General features: G+C 47.0%; 1 protein-coding gene across 2 annotated transcripts in view; it reads right to left on the minus strand.

Annotated features, from left to right (window-relative positions):
- Positions 1–1,998: 1,998 nt before the first annotated feature.
- Bco1 (beta-carotene oxygenase 1) overlaps positions 1,999–18,768 on the minus strand; it is a 39,323-nt gene continuing 22,553 nt past the window's right edge. For both annotated transcript variants that reach the window (XM_020179748.2, XM_074055590.1), the window contains exons 6-11: positions 18,065–18,288; positions 16,953–17,210; positions 8,933–9,038; positions 6,137–6,231; positions 4,969–5,080; positions 1,999–2,746 (exon numbers count right to left, since the gene is read on the minus strand). In XM_020179748.2, the coding sequence (XP_020035337.1) occupies positions 2,544–2,746; positions 4,969–5,080; positions 6,137–6,231; positions 8,933–9,038; positions 16,953–17,210; positions 18,065–18,288 (998 nt within the window). In that variant the 3' untranslated portion in view covers positions 1,999–2,543. The remainder of the gene's footprint in view (positions 2,747–4,968; positions 5,081–6,136; positions 6,232–8,932; positions 9,039–16,952; positions 17,211–18,064; positions 18,289–18,768) is intronic.

Genomic DNA, 18,768 nt, shown 5'->3' on the forward strand with positions numbered 1-18,768 from the left:
GAGCGAGAAGAGATCGGTGACAGAAGGTGACAGGAAACTTAGTGGAGAGTTTTGTTTCACAGGGTTCCATGTGTCTGTCTTCTCCAGATTCCAGGAAGTTTCCAGTAAAGTGTCCATTTCTTCTTGGGGCACTGAGGAATGGAATCTGAATGAGTGAGCGGAGCTCATTCATCTGTCTCCATTCAGCAAATATTTACTGAGTATCTGCATTATATGAGGCAGTGTTACAGGTGCCAGGATAACACAACAAGTATAACTCCCAACAAGTAACAACTGGAATGAATACACACAACTGGCAAAATCTGCAAAGGTTACAGTGTAATTCTATTTTTGTAATATTTCTGAAATGACATTTTTTTTGTGGTACTGGGGTTTGAACTCAGAGCCTCACACTTGCTAACCAGGTACTCTATCTACCACTTGAGGTACTCTGCCAGCATTGTTTTATATTGGGCATTTTTGAGATAGGACTTTGTAAACTATTTGCCCAGGACTGGCTTTGAACAGCAATTCTCCCAATCTCAGCCTCCTAAGTAGCTGGGATTACAGGTGTGAGACACTGACACCAGTCCTGAAATGACCTTTTTTACCAATGGCCATTGCCAGGGTTAGGGATGAGAGAGGCTTAGAGGGAAGCAGAAATGACCAGTCATAAGGAAGTAACTTGAGGGATCCAGTATCTTTTTGTTTATTTTTGGCAGCTCTGGAGTTTGAACTCAGGCTAGGTGAGTCCTCTACCACTTGAGCCACGCCTCCAGCCCTTTTTTGCTTTAGTTATTTTTCAGATAGGGTCTTAAATTTTTGCCTGGACCTGCCTAGACCATAATCCTCCTACTTATGGCCTCCCGCATAGCTAAGATTACAGACATCACTCACCACGCCCAGCTTATTGGTTGAAAGAGGGTCTCGCTAAATTTTTGCCTGAGTTGGCCTCTCACTGAGATCCTCCCAACCTCCACCTCTGGAATTCTTGGGATTATAGGCATGAGCCACGGTGTCCAGCACAGGCCCCATTATCTTGACTGTGGCAGTGAATCCAGAAACCTATTAATCTGATAAAGGTGATAACACTGTTTAGAACACACACACACACACACACACACACACACACACACACACACACACACAATGAGTACAGGTAAAATAAGGGAAATCTGAATAAGATTGGTGGATGGTATCAATGTCAACACATGGTTGTGAAGTACGCTATAGTTTTACAAAGTGTTAAGACTGGGGAAAACTGTGTAAAACTGCCCTGCGATCTTCCTGTAATATTTCTTAGAACTGCATGTGCATGTACAATTATCTTAATAAGAATTTAATCAAGAAGACAACAGCTAACTCCCTGGACTAATAGAGCTTACATTTTAGTGGAAGCCAAGTGCAGTTTTGTGGAGGTTGCAAGGTCATCCTGGACAGGTCTGCCCCCACTGGGGGCGGGGTTCCCTGTCTGTACTTCCCATCTTTGTAACATGTCACTGAATCTCCACTGGTGACTGAATGGAGTTCAGGCTCAGGAAGGGGCAGGTGAACAGGAATGAGGCCCTACCACGTGGGTACTGGGAATCACCCATCACCTTTGCTTATTTCGCTTATGCTCCAGGTACCCACTAGACTATCAAGGTGAGACTCAGACGCCCATGGTGGCACCAGTAATCAAGTGGAACCTCACTTGGCTTCTTCCCAGTCTCCTCCATGATCATTGTCACCTTGCTTGGGGACCTGCAATCTCCTTCCACTCTGTCTGGCAGTACACTCAGCTCGGAGAGTTGCCCTGGCCGTTACATACAGATGTGACTCACTGCTGTAGGTCTCAGGGGCACACAAGAACTCTTGCCTACGTCCTACAGAGCTGAGCCCCACACCGATCTGTTTGTCCCACTGATTGTACTCAAGCACCTTGCTGGCTACGGAACCAGCAAGTTCTGCAACTCTATTTTATTGCCTTAGAAGAACTTCAGAGGAGGAAGGCATGTAAAACTGAAATAAGGTCTGAACAGACTTTAAAGTTTTTATTCTTTTATATTATGCCATGTCTTGCATGAAATGACCACAAAGCAGCCTTCCTGGCCACATAACTCACTAACAGGGCATGACTGAGAAAGCCAGAACTCCACACCCACCATTTAGCCCATTAGAGTGGAGGGAGGGAGAGGAGGAAAGAGGTGGAAGAAGGAGCAATGATAAATATGTATGCCTTTTCTCTGACATGTCTGTGGTTGCTAATTCTAAGAACAATGATAATGGGATTTAATACAATTTCTGACTCATGGTCAAGGTCTTTTTAATAAAGGAAAGGGACTTTCTTAGAAGTGCTAAAATTATCCAATAAATAGTTGACTTTCATACAAAGTTTCTATAACTAAAATGAAATGAAAGAAGAGATGCCACCAAGCCTTCCCTCTGTGGGCTTATCCCAGTATCTGCAAGGAGAATAGATGCAAAGTGAAATGCAACCCCTCCACCCTGAGAGAGGCGGCAGGCTTGGAGGCTCGAGGTTCCGACCAGTGAAGCTATTCTCCCCAGGGTTCAAGCCTGGCACCTCAGGCCTGGGGGACCGCATGGTGGTCTGAATCCTGATTCCTTGTATCCCAGTCTGCATTCGGGATGAATAACCCATGGAGGTCCAAGTGCATGTCCACAGCAATGGAGGCACGAGCCAATTCCGTAAAACTTTTGGCATCCAGAATAAGCAGAAAAGGTGGTTTTTGGGGATTGGTGGAGACAATGGCTGATAAGATAATTCCTTTGGGGAAACAAAAAGAAACACATTTCTTGCCCTTCCCTTCTGTTCCCTTCCCTTCCCTTCCCTCCTTCCTTTCTTCTTTTCCTTTCCTCTCTTCCCTCACTCTCTCTCTTCCCCCTCCTTCTCTCCTTCCCTGCCCCCCTTCCTTCCTTCTTGTGCTGGGGATAGAACCCAGAGCCTTGCACATGCTAGGCAAGCACTCTGCCACTGAGCTACAACCCCAGCCTGCTTTCCTTTTCTCTTTCATGGTGCTGAGGATGGAAGCCAGGGCCCCGTGTATACTAAGCAAGTACTCTACGCCTGAACTGCACCCCTAGCCCTAAAAAGAGACCCTCTGTAAAAGTACCGCTGGAAAATTAATTTCTCAGCAGTGTCCACCTGTCCCACTTGAACACAGGTATCCAATCCAAACAGGAGTGAGAGGGTATGATATTTTCTGTGAGCAGAAGGAATGCCTGGAAACTGGGAATCATAAGACCTGGTTCTAGCCCTCTCTGGAACAGTCCTTGTGCAGTGAAGAGGATCTGCAGGATGGATTTTGTAAGGATTTTGTTAATTGTCAGATGTATGAGAAATGGCTAGCTATTTCCCTATTACTTAAAAACTCTAAATGACCTTCAGCTAATATGTGTCACTTAGCTAAACTCAGACTTGTTGCATATAGCATTTGAGTGAGCCCAATTCACTTCTTGCACATGCAGCAACACTGGTAGCCCTAGCTTTCCCTCTGCAAAATGGAAATGCTGTCAGTTCTCAATGCTCACTCTTGAGGGACAGATAGAGGGCTAACATGTAATAATATACAAACTTATAGTGAGGAGGGAGCATTTGCAAGTACTAGAGATTCAGAGCTTGGACATAGGTGAAGTCAGATAGGCCTGAATTTCAAATCCGACCTCTGTACATGTAGGGCGTGTGACCTTAGGCACGTTATCTCACTCTGAGCCTCCCCTTGGTAAAATGAGGACACTCCCCACCCACCGTGAGAACGTATGGGAAGCACGTGTCCAGCCTAGCAGGAGACCAGCCTCAGCAGGAGTGCATGCCACCAGGCCCCCGCCTCAAAGATGATGGTGACACAGGGTCCCCAGGCAGCATGCCAGGCCATGATTGGTAGGAAGACAAGGCTAGGTGGAAAACCACTCCCTCCCACCAGAGGGAAGAAGCTGGCAGGCTCAGTGGGGCAGCCCGCCCTCCCCTGTAGGTGTGGACAGCCCTGTCACCAGCTTGGCCAGGTGATGTCCCCACCCATGGCTCTTGTTACCCTCTTTAACATCCCCAGAGCTCTAGGCAGGGCAGAATCATGGAGGAAAAGGACAGTTTGATCATGTGGAAACATAGAACACTTTCCAAGTGTTCCATGAAAAATTTCCATGTTTATAAGAACGACAGTTAGACATTTGGATCCAGTCATTGCAATGGACTGTAAAAAAAAACCTAGATTCTACCTTCTGGGAGAGTCTAGTGTCACTCAGTGGAAAGGAGTGACACTAAAAAAAAAGGGGCTTTGTGCAGTAAAGAATTTAACCTTGCCCAAAGACAGAGGTGGATTTTGTCCCTGAGAGGACACCTGTAAGTCCTTGTAATGTCCTGCCTAATAATGTCTTTGGTCTACCTGGATGCCTTGGGCCATCCCAGGTAGTCTGTCCTCACAATGTGGTTTATGGTGGGTGTTGGGCCACAGGGTATCAGCTCAGTCTCTGAGGGGCTGAAGACTAAAGGTTGGCCACACAGGAGATCAACCACATCCACATGATTGAGCCCCAGTAAAATCTCTGGATACTGAGATTCAGGTGAGCCTGCATGGTATGTATTGTCACACATCATTGTAGGAGAAGTTAGCACTTCCTATGACTCCACTGGGAGAGGATGGCAGGAAACTCTCTGCCTTGTCTCTCCTGGACCCTGTCCTGTGTGTCCCTTCCTTTTGTTCATTTTAGTCTGTATCCTTTCACTGTAATAAACCGTAACTTTAAGAATAATGAGTTCTGTGAGTGTGACTAGTGAACAGTAGAATTGAGGTCTTGGGAGGGCCTTGCACTTGCAATTGCTGTCAGAAGTGAGAGTAGTCTTGGGAAGTTCCTAACATGGAAGCTTTGATTCTGGCAGACCTAGACGTAAAGGCAGGCCTCCCCCAGCTTTGTGATGCCCCCAAATGATGTATCTGTTTGAGGGGTGATCGGGAGCAGGTGCAGTGAGTGGGTCCTCCTCCTGAGTCTTACCGTCATCCTCATCCTGGGCGTCTGGTGCGGGCACAAACAGGGGCTCTGCTGGCCAGCAGCTCTCCTCACCCCATTTTAAGGAGGACTTTGTGAGAAGGTCGTATTTCAGTATCTGTGCTCGCAAAGAGGAGAAACATGGGAATCACTTATTCAAGGCACAAAGGTCCATGAAGGGGAGAAAAAGCCCTCAAACTTAGTCTTTTGATATCACCTCCAAATGGCATGGCCTCTGGTCCATGCAACCATATAAAGGAAAGAAGGGAACTTTTTCCTTCCACTTTAAACACTGATGCTCTGGTCACTTCACCATGAGCTCCCAGAAAAATCCTGAATTCCGCTGGTATTTGGCACTACGTTGTCATATTTTATGTTAAACAACTTAAGTATATAATGCCAGATGTTAAAAGTATAATTCCTTTGCTGCTTTAAGTGAAAGTCCTGCGCTGGGGATGTCGCTCAGTGGTAGAGCGCTTGCCACCGTGCATGAGGTCCTGGTTTGATCCCTAGCACACCCTCTCCCCAAAAAAGTGAAAGTCCTTGGGCCTCCCTTAAGCTCTCATGAGCCTTTCCCTGTAGGTGTAGGATTAGTGGGGAGTGGCTTGGGGTGTGTGTATGTGTGGGTGGAAATTGTAATTTTTGTCTTTGTATACTTCTGCACTGCTGGCATTTTAAAAATGAAGATGTTAAGGAAAAGCGATATCTATGAAGCACTTTGCACAGTGCCAGCACACAGAAAGTACTAACAGCAGCTAAAAAGACAAAATCAATCCCTAGGCTCCAGCGACAGTTTCTCTGCCATAGAAAGTGAGTTACTTTCTTGAGGGCAGGAACTGGGAACCCCCTGCAAACTTCCTGATCCCTTAGTGCCTAATCAGTGTAGTGCACAGGTGGCGCTCAGTGAATAGTACTGAGTAAAGAAATTGGTGCATGAGCCCCAATCGTGACCTCTCCCTCCGCATCAGTCCAGTAGGCACAGTTCCCTCTCTTGGGTGGTCCAGAATTGCATCAGATTTATTTTATCCCAAACTGACCTCTCTCCTTACCCCCTCTTTTCTGATGGAGGTAACCAGTCTCAAAACTTGAGAAGTCACCTTTGTAGACTGACAAGATCATTGCAGAGAAATATAGCCCACAAGAACAGGGACTGAAGGGACCCAGGGTTCTGTACCTTGGTTGGGATTGGACTCCACTGAACTCCGGCAGCATAGATGTATCGGTATGGCTTGCCATTGTTAGCATAATTGATCCGAGGGAGCTCTAACCCTGGAAAGAAATGAGATGATGAAGCCCCATCACCGGGGCTGGAAGCATCTGCCCTCATGCCAGACTAGGCCTCCATTCCATGGAAACATTCCAAGGAGGATCCCTGACTCAATTCAGACCCAGATTGGATCAAAGATGGTCAAAGGCAAGGAGGGAGCCTCTGCTAATGACCTTGGCTCTATTATAAGGTTCAGAAGCAAAGTGCCATAGATCTGGGTTTTTAAGTGTATTTATCTGTAATTATCCAAGATAAAAATCAAAGAACATTGCATGATTAAAATCAGAGGCTACTGTAATTTTTTAAAGCTCTTTTTAAAAAGTGCATGTGTGTGTGTGTGTTTGTGTGCACTCGTGCACACATGTGGGGAGTGTGAAGAGAAATGTTGGAAGCCACAGGGAGGAGTTAAATGAATCTGGTAAATTCTAAATATTGTATGTAAAAATAATGCTTACAAATAATTTTAATAACCTAGGCAAGTGTCCATATCATAAAGTAAAGTGTAAAAGGCTGTCTGTGGAATTATCCATATTGTTACAAATGAAGAAAAAAGCTTAGGAGCACTGACAGGCTTAGACTGCCATATAGTTACTTTTTATACTGTAGTCTAGGTTTCTCATTATGTGAAACTCTCAGTAAGCCTATTGCTTTCACTTACTCTTAGCCAGAAGATGAAGAAGCAATAATGCCTGTTACTTTTCTTTACAAAAGAGCTTGCATTTTCCCCGTACAAATGTACATATTTATATATGCCTCTTGTGTCCAATTGGATTTCTAAGCCTGAGTACTGAAATCAAAGTACTCCTCTCATGACATATTCCAGGTAGCCGAAAGCCAACTGCTAGCAAAGATACAATGTCCGAGAAAAGAAAAAGCAGAGATGGACCCCAAGGCATAAGTGGTTATCAGGCTCAGCGGGCAATGAAGGGAATGGACCACTGGGATGGGAAGGAGATGCACAATCCTACAGTGGAGTAATCGTGAAGTTTCCAAGGGCCAGGTCAAGATGAACACGAGGAGGCAGACCACTCACACACTTCAAGAAGATGATACAGGCTGGGGATGAAAGCTCAGTGGTAGAGCACTTGCCTAACATGTGCAAGGCCCTGGGTTCAATCCCTAGCACCACAACAAAACAACAATCAAGCAAAAAAAAAATGAATTGGGTTGGGGGGTGTAGCTCAGTAGCAGAGTGCTTGCTTGCCTAGCCAGGAGTGAGGCCCTTGGTTTGATTTCCAGCACCACACACAACAACTGCCAGCCCCCACCCACCCCCAAAAAAAAGAAGGAGGAGGAGGAAAAGGAGAAGACCCTGGTTAAACCCAAGGTAGGCCTGGTACTGAGGTCTGTGTACTTATTTCTAAGGCTCCCAGAGGCTGAGTGTCCCACAGAACTGGATATAGGATCCACTAACAGAAGTAGATTCTTCACAGGCAAATTCAAGGTTGTCCTAGGAGAGTCCCCTGAATTGTGAGTCCTTCTGGACCTCTGAGCTTGGCATGGGACAGCCAACAAGCAGAGCTCTTGGTTTCTCACCAGCCTCACTGGCAAGTAGAAGAGTGTTCACCTAGCACATATATGACCCTGGATTCAATCCCCAGCACCACAAAGGCCAAACAAAGTTTCCCATCACATTTGAGAGGCAGAAGGACCACTTGAGCCCACAAGTTCAAGGTCAGCCTGGGCAACCTAGTGGGATCCTGCCTCAAAATAAAACAAAACAAAACAAAACAGCCCACACATGGCCACTCTAGTGGAGTGTGCTAAGACAACCCCACTCACTCTGCGCTGCACCTCTTTGTTGTTGTTTGAGATAAGGTCTCACTACATAGCCCAGGCTGACCTGGAACTTACAGTCCTCCTGCTCTAGCCTCCTGAGTGCTGGCATTACAGGCATGTGCCACCACTCCCGGCTCACTCTGCTCTTTTAAGACCTCTCTATGCCAGACTTTATTGTTTTTGTTAGTGTATAGTTCTTGTACAAAGGGGTTTCATTGTGATCGTTCCATACATGCATGTGATGCTTGATCATAGCCACCTCTTCTGCTACTCTTTCTTACCCCACCCCCCCCCTTTTTAAAAGCAATTTGAGTGGGTTTCATTATGCTATTTTCACATTACGTCACATGCTGCTGATATACTGAGCCTGGAAACATGGTCCCTGTGGAATGATGCAATGCCTAGGAACATTTTTGCTGCATCTGGAGGGTGGAGGCCAGGGATGGTGCTGAACACCCTACAATGAAATGCCCCGATGACCCCCAGCACAGAGAACTACATGGCCCCAAATGTCAGCAGGACCCAGGCTGAGAAGTCACTCTCTGGGTGTGATTACTGTCCTGAGGGTTTGTGTGTAGCTCAATGTCTCTCAGGCCCAGTCTTTATCCTCTGTAAAATGGGGCCATTTTGCAGGGATTGGGATGTTGTAGAGATAGAAATAGGAACCTGCCACACTTGCTCAATAAGTCACAGCCATTAGCAGACAGAAACTATGAACGTCATCCTGCCCAAGGACCAGAGATGTTGGAAGCTACCTGAAAGAGACAGGGCCCCAAATGCTTTTTGCTGGGTGTTCCAACAGCCTTTTCTCTTGGTTGCCTGTTTGTGCATTAGCAGGAAGTATTATAGAAAGAGGCCTTGGGGTCTCCTTGAAAATCTCCATGACCCTAGATGTCGGGAGAGAGGATACACTGTGCACTGTACCTTCACAGAGCAATTCAGGCTGGCAATAGACCTGGTCGTCTTTCTCCTTCAGGGCTGTTGCTCTTGTCGAAGCCACTTTGATTAAATTTGAGCCCACTTCTGCATTCTGAAAAGAATCAGTTAAAAAATAAAAAAAAAAGGAAACTGTTACTCAGAGCAAACCTTTGCTTTGCTGTGTGCATTTAAAAAGTGCTTTAGCATACATCATCTTGCTTGGTCTTCCATTAGATACAGGAAGCAGCTATTTTATTGTCGTTATTCTTATTCTAGGTTTAAAAAAAAAACGAGGACTGGCAATTTGAAGTGACTCTCCAAGGTCACATAGATGGTGGGTGGTAGAGCCAGGGACATAGAAACCTGAGCTCTTTACTCTGAGTTGCTTTCTCCCTCCCAGGGAAAATGAATGTGCTTAGGAGAGGGACTTCTCACTTTTTAAACACTGGATGATTCACCTGTAAAAGGCTGCACCAGCCACTTGAAGAGTGTTTATAACATGGGAAATGCTTGTGATGTAACACCGAGTAAAAGCATGGGGTAAATTTCCTAAGTAATCTGAGCACATACACAAAATTACATCAAAAAAAAAAAAGACTGGGAGAAATATGGCAGATATTAACAAGAAAGAGGTGATGAATGAAGGGGACTTTCATTTCCTTCTCTTTTTTTTTTCTTCTATGAAAATGTACGACTGCTGAAATGCAAACAAACATGAGATATAAATATTTGGGAGAAACACATCTTTCAAGGACATATTTTGGTCTCAAGTTATGACCAGATTTTGCTCTGTTCAGTTCCTTGCTGTCATCATTTTCACACTGAGCAGGATTAACACGATTGCATATTTATTGAACACTTACTGTTCCTTGTTTCTCCCACACACGAATCATGGGACTTTGAGCGAGTTATCTAGCCTGTCCACAGTTCAGTTTCCTGTGTGTAGAATGAGGGTGATGGGTAATGAGAGCACATGCATCCTCAGGTTAATGTGAAGATCAAATGAGATCACTGTGCAGATTAAATGGGATACAAGAGTACCTCGTTGCCAGTCCGTGCTAGATATGTTGTGACTGTATCCCACCTTACGTGCAGGGGATACATTCCAAGACCCCGGGTGATGCCCCAAACTGCAGGGAGTGCTGAATCCTATATATAAACATGGCCATGTCACAAAGGTTGATTTGATAACAAGATATGGCTATGAAATGACTAAGGGGAAGGTAGCATATACAGCCTGGATACACCGGGCAAGGGACAGGGCTAAATGGCTCCAGATTTCATAATTCTACTCAGAACAGCGTGCAATTTAAAATTTTGGGGGTTTTCATTTAACAGTTTTGGAACACGACTGTGGATAACTGAAACTGTGGAAAGGAAAACTGTGGATAAGGACACTACTGCATTGTCATTATTCTGGTCAACTTCTCATTTAAACTTTTTTCTATGTACCACATTTTCCAAAGTGGCTTTGATAATGAAAACCTACCTCTTTTAATGATAACAGCTTTTTTGTTTGTTGTTGTTAATAGGTGGAAGGGAACTTTACTGTATCCTGCTGATTGAACTGCAAGGATCCTCAGAGGTTTGTCTAATTAATCCCTCTATTTATAGAAGAGGAAACTGAGGCCCAGAGAAGCAGAGTGATTCTTCCAAAGTCACACAGAGAGAAGTAGCTCCTAGGCCCAGGGTTTTGTGTTGCAATTCTTCTCCCCAAAAGCAAGAGCATTGTGGGCAGAGGGCAAAGCAAGGCTCTGAGGCTGGCCTGTTGCCATATATAGGTCTCAGCTCAAACATCCCCTTCCCTAACAACTCCACCTGAAGCTGCAGTGCTTCCAAGGCATTTGTAATTATCTCCTTTATGGAGCTGTTTCCTTCCTTCCTTCCTTCCTTCCTTCCTTCCTTCCTTCCTTCCTTCCTTTGGTGATAGTGGGGTTTGAACTTAGGGCCTCAAGCTTCCTAGGCCCCCCAGCCCTTTTTGCTTTAGTTATTTTTCAGGTAGGGTCTTGTGCTTTCGCCCAGGCAAGCCTCTTACCACAATCCTCCTACCTAAGCTTCCCATGTGCCGGGATCACAGGTGCACCCACCATGCCCAGCTTGTTCTTTGAGGTAGGGTCTCACTAACTTCTGCCTGGATTGGCCTCAAACCATGATCCTTTTATCTCCTCCTCCCAAGTAGCTGGGATTACAGACAGGCATGGATCACCACGCCAGGCCGAGCTGTGTCCTTCTTTATGCTCGTCTTCTCCATGAAGGCAGGGACCAGATTTTATTCATTGCTTGGCACACAGCACTAGGAACTGAATGCACAACTCAATAAGCTTTTCCTTCAACGATCAAAGCACACACTTTGCAGTCCAGCTGTGAGAATTCAACAAGATGAAGTGGGTGGACAAAGCAGCCCGGCACGTCATGGTGCCTTATAAACAGAGACTCTCAGTGGTCCACCTGCATAGCACTGCATGGCAATAGGAAGCCCTGCCTGGTGCCTTGCTGGGCACATGACAGCAACAGGCTTCTGGGCATGTCCCAGCCCTGATTCTCAGGGAGTTGGTCTGCAAAGCCACCTTCTAACTTCAGCCTGAAAACTGGTCAGACTGGTTGAGGGATAAACTGAATTTTTCCACACACAGCAGTAACAAACATGACTCGGCTGCTTCCAGCAGCCAACACGCTCAGCTTTGGAAAGAAATCACTTCGCAACTAGACTTTGGCAAAATCCTACAGGCTTGCCTTGAAATCCCAGCCCCTGAGGGACTGCTGTGGGAGGCAGTGAGCTCAGACATTGCCTCAAGCACCAACTTCAGTGTGATATGTGGCTTCACAATTTAGCAGACCCTCAACCTCACTGCGTCTGCCCCTGTATGTAAGGTGGCGGTGTTTTGTACAGCAAAGTTGCTTTGGCCTGGTCTGGGCCAAGGCCCAGACACACTGAAGTTAGTAACTTGGGCCAGAAAGCCATGCATTCAAATCCTGACACAAATCCCTTGGGTAATTCTTTAATGTCGGGCAAGCTTCTTTCTCTCTCATCTGCAGACATGGGGGTAAGAAATAACTCAGGTGTGGGAGCTCAAACCTGTAATCCCAGCTACTTGAGAGATCAGGTGGATCATGTCAGGCAAAAATTTAGTGACATCCCATCTCACTCAATAAGCTAGGAGAGGTGGTACACTTGTCATTCCAGCTACAAGGATGGGAAGCATAGGTAGGAGGACCATGATCTGAGGCTGGGCAAAAGCATGAGACCCTATCTGAAAAATAAAGCAAAAGAAGGGCAGGGGTCATTGCGCAAGTGGTAGAGTGAAATGCAAGGCCCTGACTTTAAACCCTAGTACCATAAAAAAAAAAATTGTGATGTGAGTTAGCAAAGCACTTAACAATTCCTACAATTTGTAGGATCCAGGAAGAAAGTACAAGTGGAGGCCCTTAGACCCCTTGTCCAAATTTGGCAAGGAAATTAAGTGCAGCGCTGTCTCCCTCCCACCTGTACACATTCCCTCCTCCCCCATGTCGTGGAACTACACCGTTGTCCAATAGGCAGCCACCAGCCATGTGTGGCTACTTAAATTTAAAGTAAAGTGAAGTAAAAATTCCATGCCTTGGCTGCACCAGTCATGTCTTGAGTGCTCCACAGCACTCGTGGTTCACAAACAGTTGCCTCTGGAATGGACAGGGAGAACATTCCAGCAACACAGTGGGATCTATTGCACAGGCAGGTCTAGAAGGAGGAGTGTGAATTAAGAAGTCTAGGACCCTTGGGGTCCTGAGACAGAGGAGGTGGCACAGTGAGAGTGAGCTGCCCCTGGTCTCTTTCCTTTCTCATGTCACCCTCCATCCCTAGCTGGGAAGTGTGCTGAGGTGCCCTGGCCACCTTACAGGCATACTAGTGGCACGGTCTGCTCTTAGGGGGACAGAGGCAGACTGAGCAGGTTTGGGATCCCAGGTGTGCAGCACATGGGTGGGGAGACACCCTTCTTGGTAGATAGGACCCTGTGGTCCCGTGAGCTCCTCACCACATGGAGAAGGGGCTATGCCGGAGACAGAAAAGCCAGATCAGGGCCTCTGAACTGACAGCCCTGGAGCAGGGACCCCTCCTGCCACAGTCTCAGAGGGGAAAAGCATTTAACACAGGGCCTGGGTCATGGCACGCTGTCCAGCTTTTCTTCTTATCAGGTCTTTATTTTTGCATTTGGAGTCAAAACCCATGTCTTCTAACCCAGAAAATACAGCCACGACTTCTGGGTCCAGTGTGTCTCCTCCCATGGTGGCCTGTTACATATAGATGGCAAACACTTAGGAACCCACCTCCAAGGCAGCCCATGGCACCCATCAGGAAGAAGGCAGGGCAGCCATCCCTGCTGTCTGTCTGTCTGTACATGCCCACGTCCCTCCCTGCCAAGCCCTAACTTAGACGCCCGCACTGCCCTACATAAACTGCCAGGGTGCCAAAGGTCCTGCTGCCCTGCCTTCCTTTGAGCCCCACTGGCCCAAATGCAGAAGTGGAGGGCAGTTGTGAGGCTCTGAACTTTGGACTCCAACCTCCCATCACTCATTCTATGTGGCAAGCATTGCTCACTCGGGACGTGTTCCAAATGCTAAAGGGAGACCTGTGCCCTCTTCCAGAACTTGCTGCAGGTTTTCCTCCATTCACTCATCACGCACTCATTCATTCCTAGTGCTTAAGAACCTTGCTTCCAGACAGAGGCCAGCCTTCTTGGATCCCAGGCTTCAGCAGGAAGAGAGGGCTGAGCAAGTCTGTCATGCTGGAGATAAGTGTCAAGCTACAGGGTGCCATGGCATTTGCACACACCCGAGGGAAGTGATGACACAGCCCTGAAGGAAAATGAACTTGATAGGCCCAGAGGTTATCTGCCCTAGTGCACATTAGAACCCCTGGGAGCTGAGCTTCTCTCCCCTCACCCCCCAGGTTCTGCTGACATTGACCTGGGCGTGGGCTGGTGAAGCCTGGGAAAGTAACAAGGGCCATAGGATAGGTCAGTGTGGCAGACAGAGGGGACAGCAATGCGCAAAGGCCCCAAACCAGAAGGGCATCTGAGAAGGGACTGCACTCCCTAGGGTCTCCTCTCTGCTAGACCTTTTGGTAGCAGGGACCATGAGCCCCTGGATCTGGTCAGATGCATTACGTCCACCTGAGTGAATTTATATGTGAGCAGCTAAGTGACTTGAAAGTAAAGAAGACGTCTTTAAGGGACAATAAACAGCAATTAAACAGCGTGGCCAGAGCTACCCATTGCAGGGCTTGCTCTTCTTTGCTAATTTCAAAGCAGCAGGTGGCTCCACGGTGACTTTTAAAAACATACACGCTCACCTTCTAAGCAAACCATTTCCTGAGCGTGATGAAAGGTTATAAAATCCCCGAGTGTGGGCAGCGGGAGGAGACGTGTTCCTCTGGCTGCATCATCCCTCAGCTGAGGTCGGCATTGTGATTCATGCCCCGTGTGCTCTGTGACACCCCCGTTCTTCCGGGAACCAGGAGACCGTCCACAGCGCTGCACTGCGGTGTCTCACAGGGCGAAGGCTGCAGAGGATGGGCTCTGTGCAGTGTTCGCCAGTCCTGACCGCGTGGGGAGGGAGCCAGAGCCAATGTCTTTCTGCCTGGCTCAAGCACAGTCTCAAGTGCCCCAAAGCCTTTAACACCTAGTTCTTTTAAAAAAAACTTGCTTTCTTTCTTTTTTGCAGTTTTTTGTTTGTTTTGTTTTGTTTTGAGATAAATTCTTGCTATGAAACTCAGGCCTAGAACTTTCTGTGTAGCCCAGGCTGGCCTGGAGCTCGCAATCCCCCTGCCTCAGCTTCCAGAGTGCTGGGACTATAGGAGTGCTTTACCACAGCCTAGCTCCCTTCTTTGCATGCTAAGCACTGTCCCCTACCACTGAGCTGCACCCCAGCCCCTAAAACTTTCCTTTGCGGAGACCAGGCCTTGGCTGGCAGCAGCCCCGGTGGCAGCTGCAGGCCTCTGCTTGACTTCTGCTGTCTTATTGGCATGCTTGTCTCTTCTTCACAGCAAGCGGTGCTGCCTTTCTGGGGTTAGTGACATGTTTCCTTTCACATGAGTTAATAGAGAGTGAGTTGACTATAATGAAAAATTGATTTTATGGACGTTACATCAATGTGACCTGAGATATGATAAAAACCATGGCAGAGAGATGCCAAGGACCACAGCTGGGAAGTGCTGGAGAGTAGAGAAAACCTGAGCTCTGGAAGCAGCCAAACCTGAAGGCAAATCTTGACTCCTCCACTCCCTGAACAAGGTACAGCTGAACCCCTGCATTGTGGATCCTGACAGAGAGTGTGGGAAAAGGCTTCCTGGCTACAAAAGGACTGCTACCCAGGCCTGCAGGAGCGAGTGTGGCCTATTTGGGGGATCTTTCCAGGAGTTAGGTCTATAAGGGAGAAGAGCAGAATTCCTACCCTGTAGCAGTTTCAAGTATATGTTTGGAGACAGACTGGTTCAGGTTTCAATCTTGGCTGGGCTGTGTGATCTCAGGAGCATTCCTTCACCTTTCTGAGCCTCAGTTTTTTCTTTTTCTTTTTTTTTCACATAAAATAAAGCTAATATGAGACCTCTTCCACAGGTCATTTTGATCATTAAGTGACATAAGGAAAATAAAACGTATAGCAAAGTACTTGGCATTTAGTAAATGTGAACCATCAACTTTTAATTGAATTCAATTTAGTTTCATTTAAATTAATTAAGTCATGAAGTCAGTGAGTGCTGGAGCCAGAAGCCTATCTGTACCTACCTGATGCTCAGAGCCCTGACAGAGTCACCCTAATTGAGGCTAACATAACCAGACAGCCATGTTCACTGTGAGAACGGACTGTCTGAATCAGGGGACTGAGTGAGCAAATGGGGGTAAATCACCGTCAAAGACTATGAGGTGAATATTTAAAGTGACGTTATCAAGGAGTATTTAACATTATAGAGAAATGGTCAGATATACAAACACGCTGGGCACCGGTGGCTCATGCCTGCAATCCTAGCTACTTGGGAGGTTGAGATCAGGAGGACAGTGGTTCAAAGCCAGCGTAGGCAAATAGTTCATAAGAGAGGCTCCATCTCCAAAAATATCCAGAGCAAAATGGATTGGAGGTGTGGCTCAAGCTTTGCAAGCAGGAAACCCTGAGCTCAAGCCCTAGTCCCAGCATTAAAAAGATAAAACAAAGTAAAAACAAAAACAGATACACAAACAAGTGCAAAAAACAATATGCAAAATAACAGTTACATATTTATAATACATGTTACATATTATATTCATAAAAGGAAATGTGCGGGTATGTGTTACGATGTGGATGACTGCTCTAAGTGAAAGAAGCCAGTCACACAATAGGCTGTACACTGACCAAGGTCATTGACATAAATGTGTCTGGGGCTGGCAAATCCTTTGAGACACACAGTAGATTAGGGGCTCGCTGGGGTGGGGGGAGTGGGTTGCTAGGAAGTGGTGGCTAAGGGGTATGAGATTTCCTTTGAAGGGATGAAGATGTTCTAAAATTGACTGGTGATGGATGCACAGCTCTGTGACTATATCAAAGGCCACAGAATTAAACTCTTTAAGTGGGTGAATTTTATGGCATATAAACTATACCTCAATAATGATGTAACATTGTCTGTCTATCTATCTATCTATCTATCTAGGGAGAAACAGACAGACAGACACTGGGAGGCAGTACAGATAAAATCACAGTGACCATGTTGGGTGGTGGGTTTATTTAGATTTTTCTCCCCTTTTTACTTACCTATATTTTCTAAAGTTTCTACATAATATAGATCACTTTTTGGGAAAATAATGAAAAAGTCTTTTTGATTTTTTTTAAAGAGCAGCTCAGGGTTGGGTAAAGCGCTCATCTAGTATGCATGAGGCCCTGGGTTTGACCCTCAGCTCCATAAAAACAAAAAAAACCCAGTGCATTTTGGGTTTCAATATCAGTCAAATAAATGCCAAGTACCGTCCCACCTGGGCTCGAGTCTGTCTAGAAAGAAACTGCCCACTCTGTGGAGCCTTACCTTGTCCACATGAAGGGGGATGGCAAACCTCCTGAGGGTGGGCACTGAGGTGAGCCTGGAGTTCTCCTCAAAGTCCTGGTTCAGGTTGGCCAAATAGAAGAGCTGGTAGAGGCTGCTATCCTCATAGGCAATGACATCAAACAGAATGCAGCCGTCCTTCTCATAGGCATTGACATGGTGAAATACCACCATGGGGTCTGTGTAAAACATGGTGGGCACTGGCTTTCTGGTCCTCTGGTCGATGATGTGAATGTAGGTCTGAAAGAAGATGGTGATCAGCTGTCCCTCTGATGCCTGGCACAGTGGCCTGAGGGGACTGATAGCACCCAGCCCTGCATGGTACTAGCTTGTGACCATGGGGCATCCCTTCCCTAGTCTGAGCAGTATGTCCACCCAAAGTGCCAGGCAGGAAAAAGGGCTCGGTGAGCAGGAGTGTTTATTGGCATCTTTAGGATGGATGCTGTGCTGCCTGTCCCCTCTTCCCTGGCAGTCTTTGGGGAAAGGTGCACTGCCCCACTTTCCATTGACGATGACCAAGTAGGAAGTGCCCTGCACTCTGCCTGGGAGTCAGTATGTGGAAGGGAAGACAGGGCTGATTACTTTAGACCTTTCCTTCCTCCTGATCCCCAGACTAGGACCAGTTACTTAGACTCTTCAGAAAGTTCTCTGGCAGGCTCATTCTGGAGCCTTCCATGGGGCAGCCTGCCTTGCCCTGTGGGTTCTACCTGCTCTCCCTGTGGGCTTCTGAAGGGGACTTGTCAAGGATGGTGGAGGCTGTGAGGGGCCCAGCTACACCTCAGAATGAGGACTTGGTCCCTTTACTTCTGGGCGTGAGGACTGTTTTGGGGACCTTGGTTGCCCAAGGTCATACCCTGTTGCAGGACAGTCTGCATCCAATGACTTATTGGAATTGGAGGGGCATAAAAGATCTAGCTTTCTTGGAACCACTCTAAAGGACATCCCAGCTTTAGAACTTTCTGGAAGGTTGGTGGCTGCCTCCAGGGAGATGTATGGTAGCTGGCTCCCTCCTTCCTCCTAGGAAGCTTCCTCTGGGGGCTAGTTCCCCTCACTTGTGCTCCTGTGGTAGAGTGGACAGCCCAGCCAGGCCTCACCTTGTCCTCTCTGTGGAAGGTCATGCAGGAAGCCCAGCTCACGCCCCGCATGTATGCAGTTGCCATTTTGAGAATGTCTAGCTTGAAGGGCTGCTCTAGGAACACGATGTAGTTCTCGGTGAGTCCAAAGCTGTGGTAGTAACTAGGGGAGAGGAGCGAGCGGGACGGGATGGAGCAGAACACCTCCATGTGCTTCAGGGGGCTCTTCCCCTTCCTCTTGGCCTCTGGAGAAAAACAAACCTTAGAAATCTAGCAGACAGTAGCAGGGTCCCAGGACAACACCACTGTCACCTACAAACTGCTGCTAAGAAGAGCCACCTCTGAATCGGAGCCACCCAGAAGACCAGATGGAGGGGCCTGAGAGCTCTTGCTCAGCAGACCCCCATAGTGAGCCTGGTTCTCCAGCCCGAAAACCACTGTCCACCCAGGGAGGCCTGTGAGCTAAATAGAGCCTCCATCTCTTTACAAATAGTATTATCTGGAATGTGGCCATGCTTGCGCCTGGGTGACATGTCCATGGCTGTTTTTGCCTTCAGCCACAGTGGCCCACATGAGACTCTGACAGACACCATCTGGTCCTCAAAGATTTAAATATTTAGTATTTGGCCCTCTGGCAGGAAAAATTTGTAGACTCCTACTGAAGGGCAGAACTTCTCAAACTATAATGTTTGTGTGAATCATCTGGGGACTGTGCTCGTGTGGAG

Source organism: Castor canadensis, chromosome 15, assembly GCF_047511655.1.
Source record: "Castor canadensis chromosome 15, mCasCan1.hap1v2, whole genome shotgun sequence".
NCBI lineage: Eukaryota > Metazoa > Chordata > Mammalia > Rodentia > Castoridae > Castor > Castor canadensis.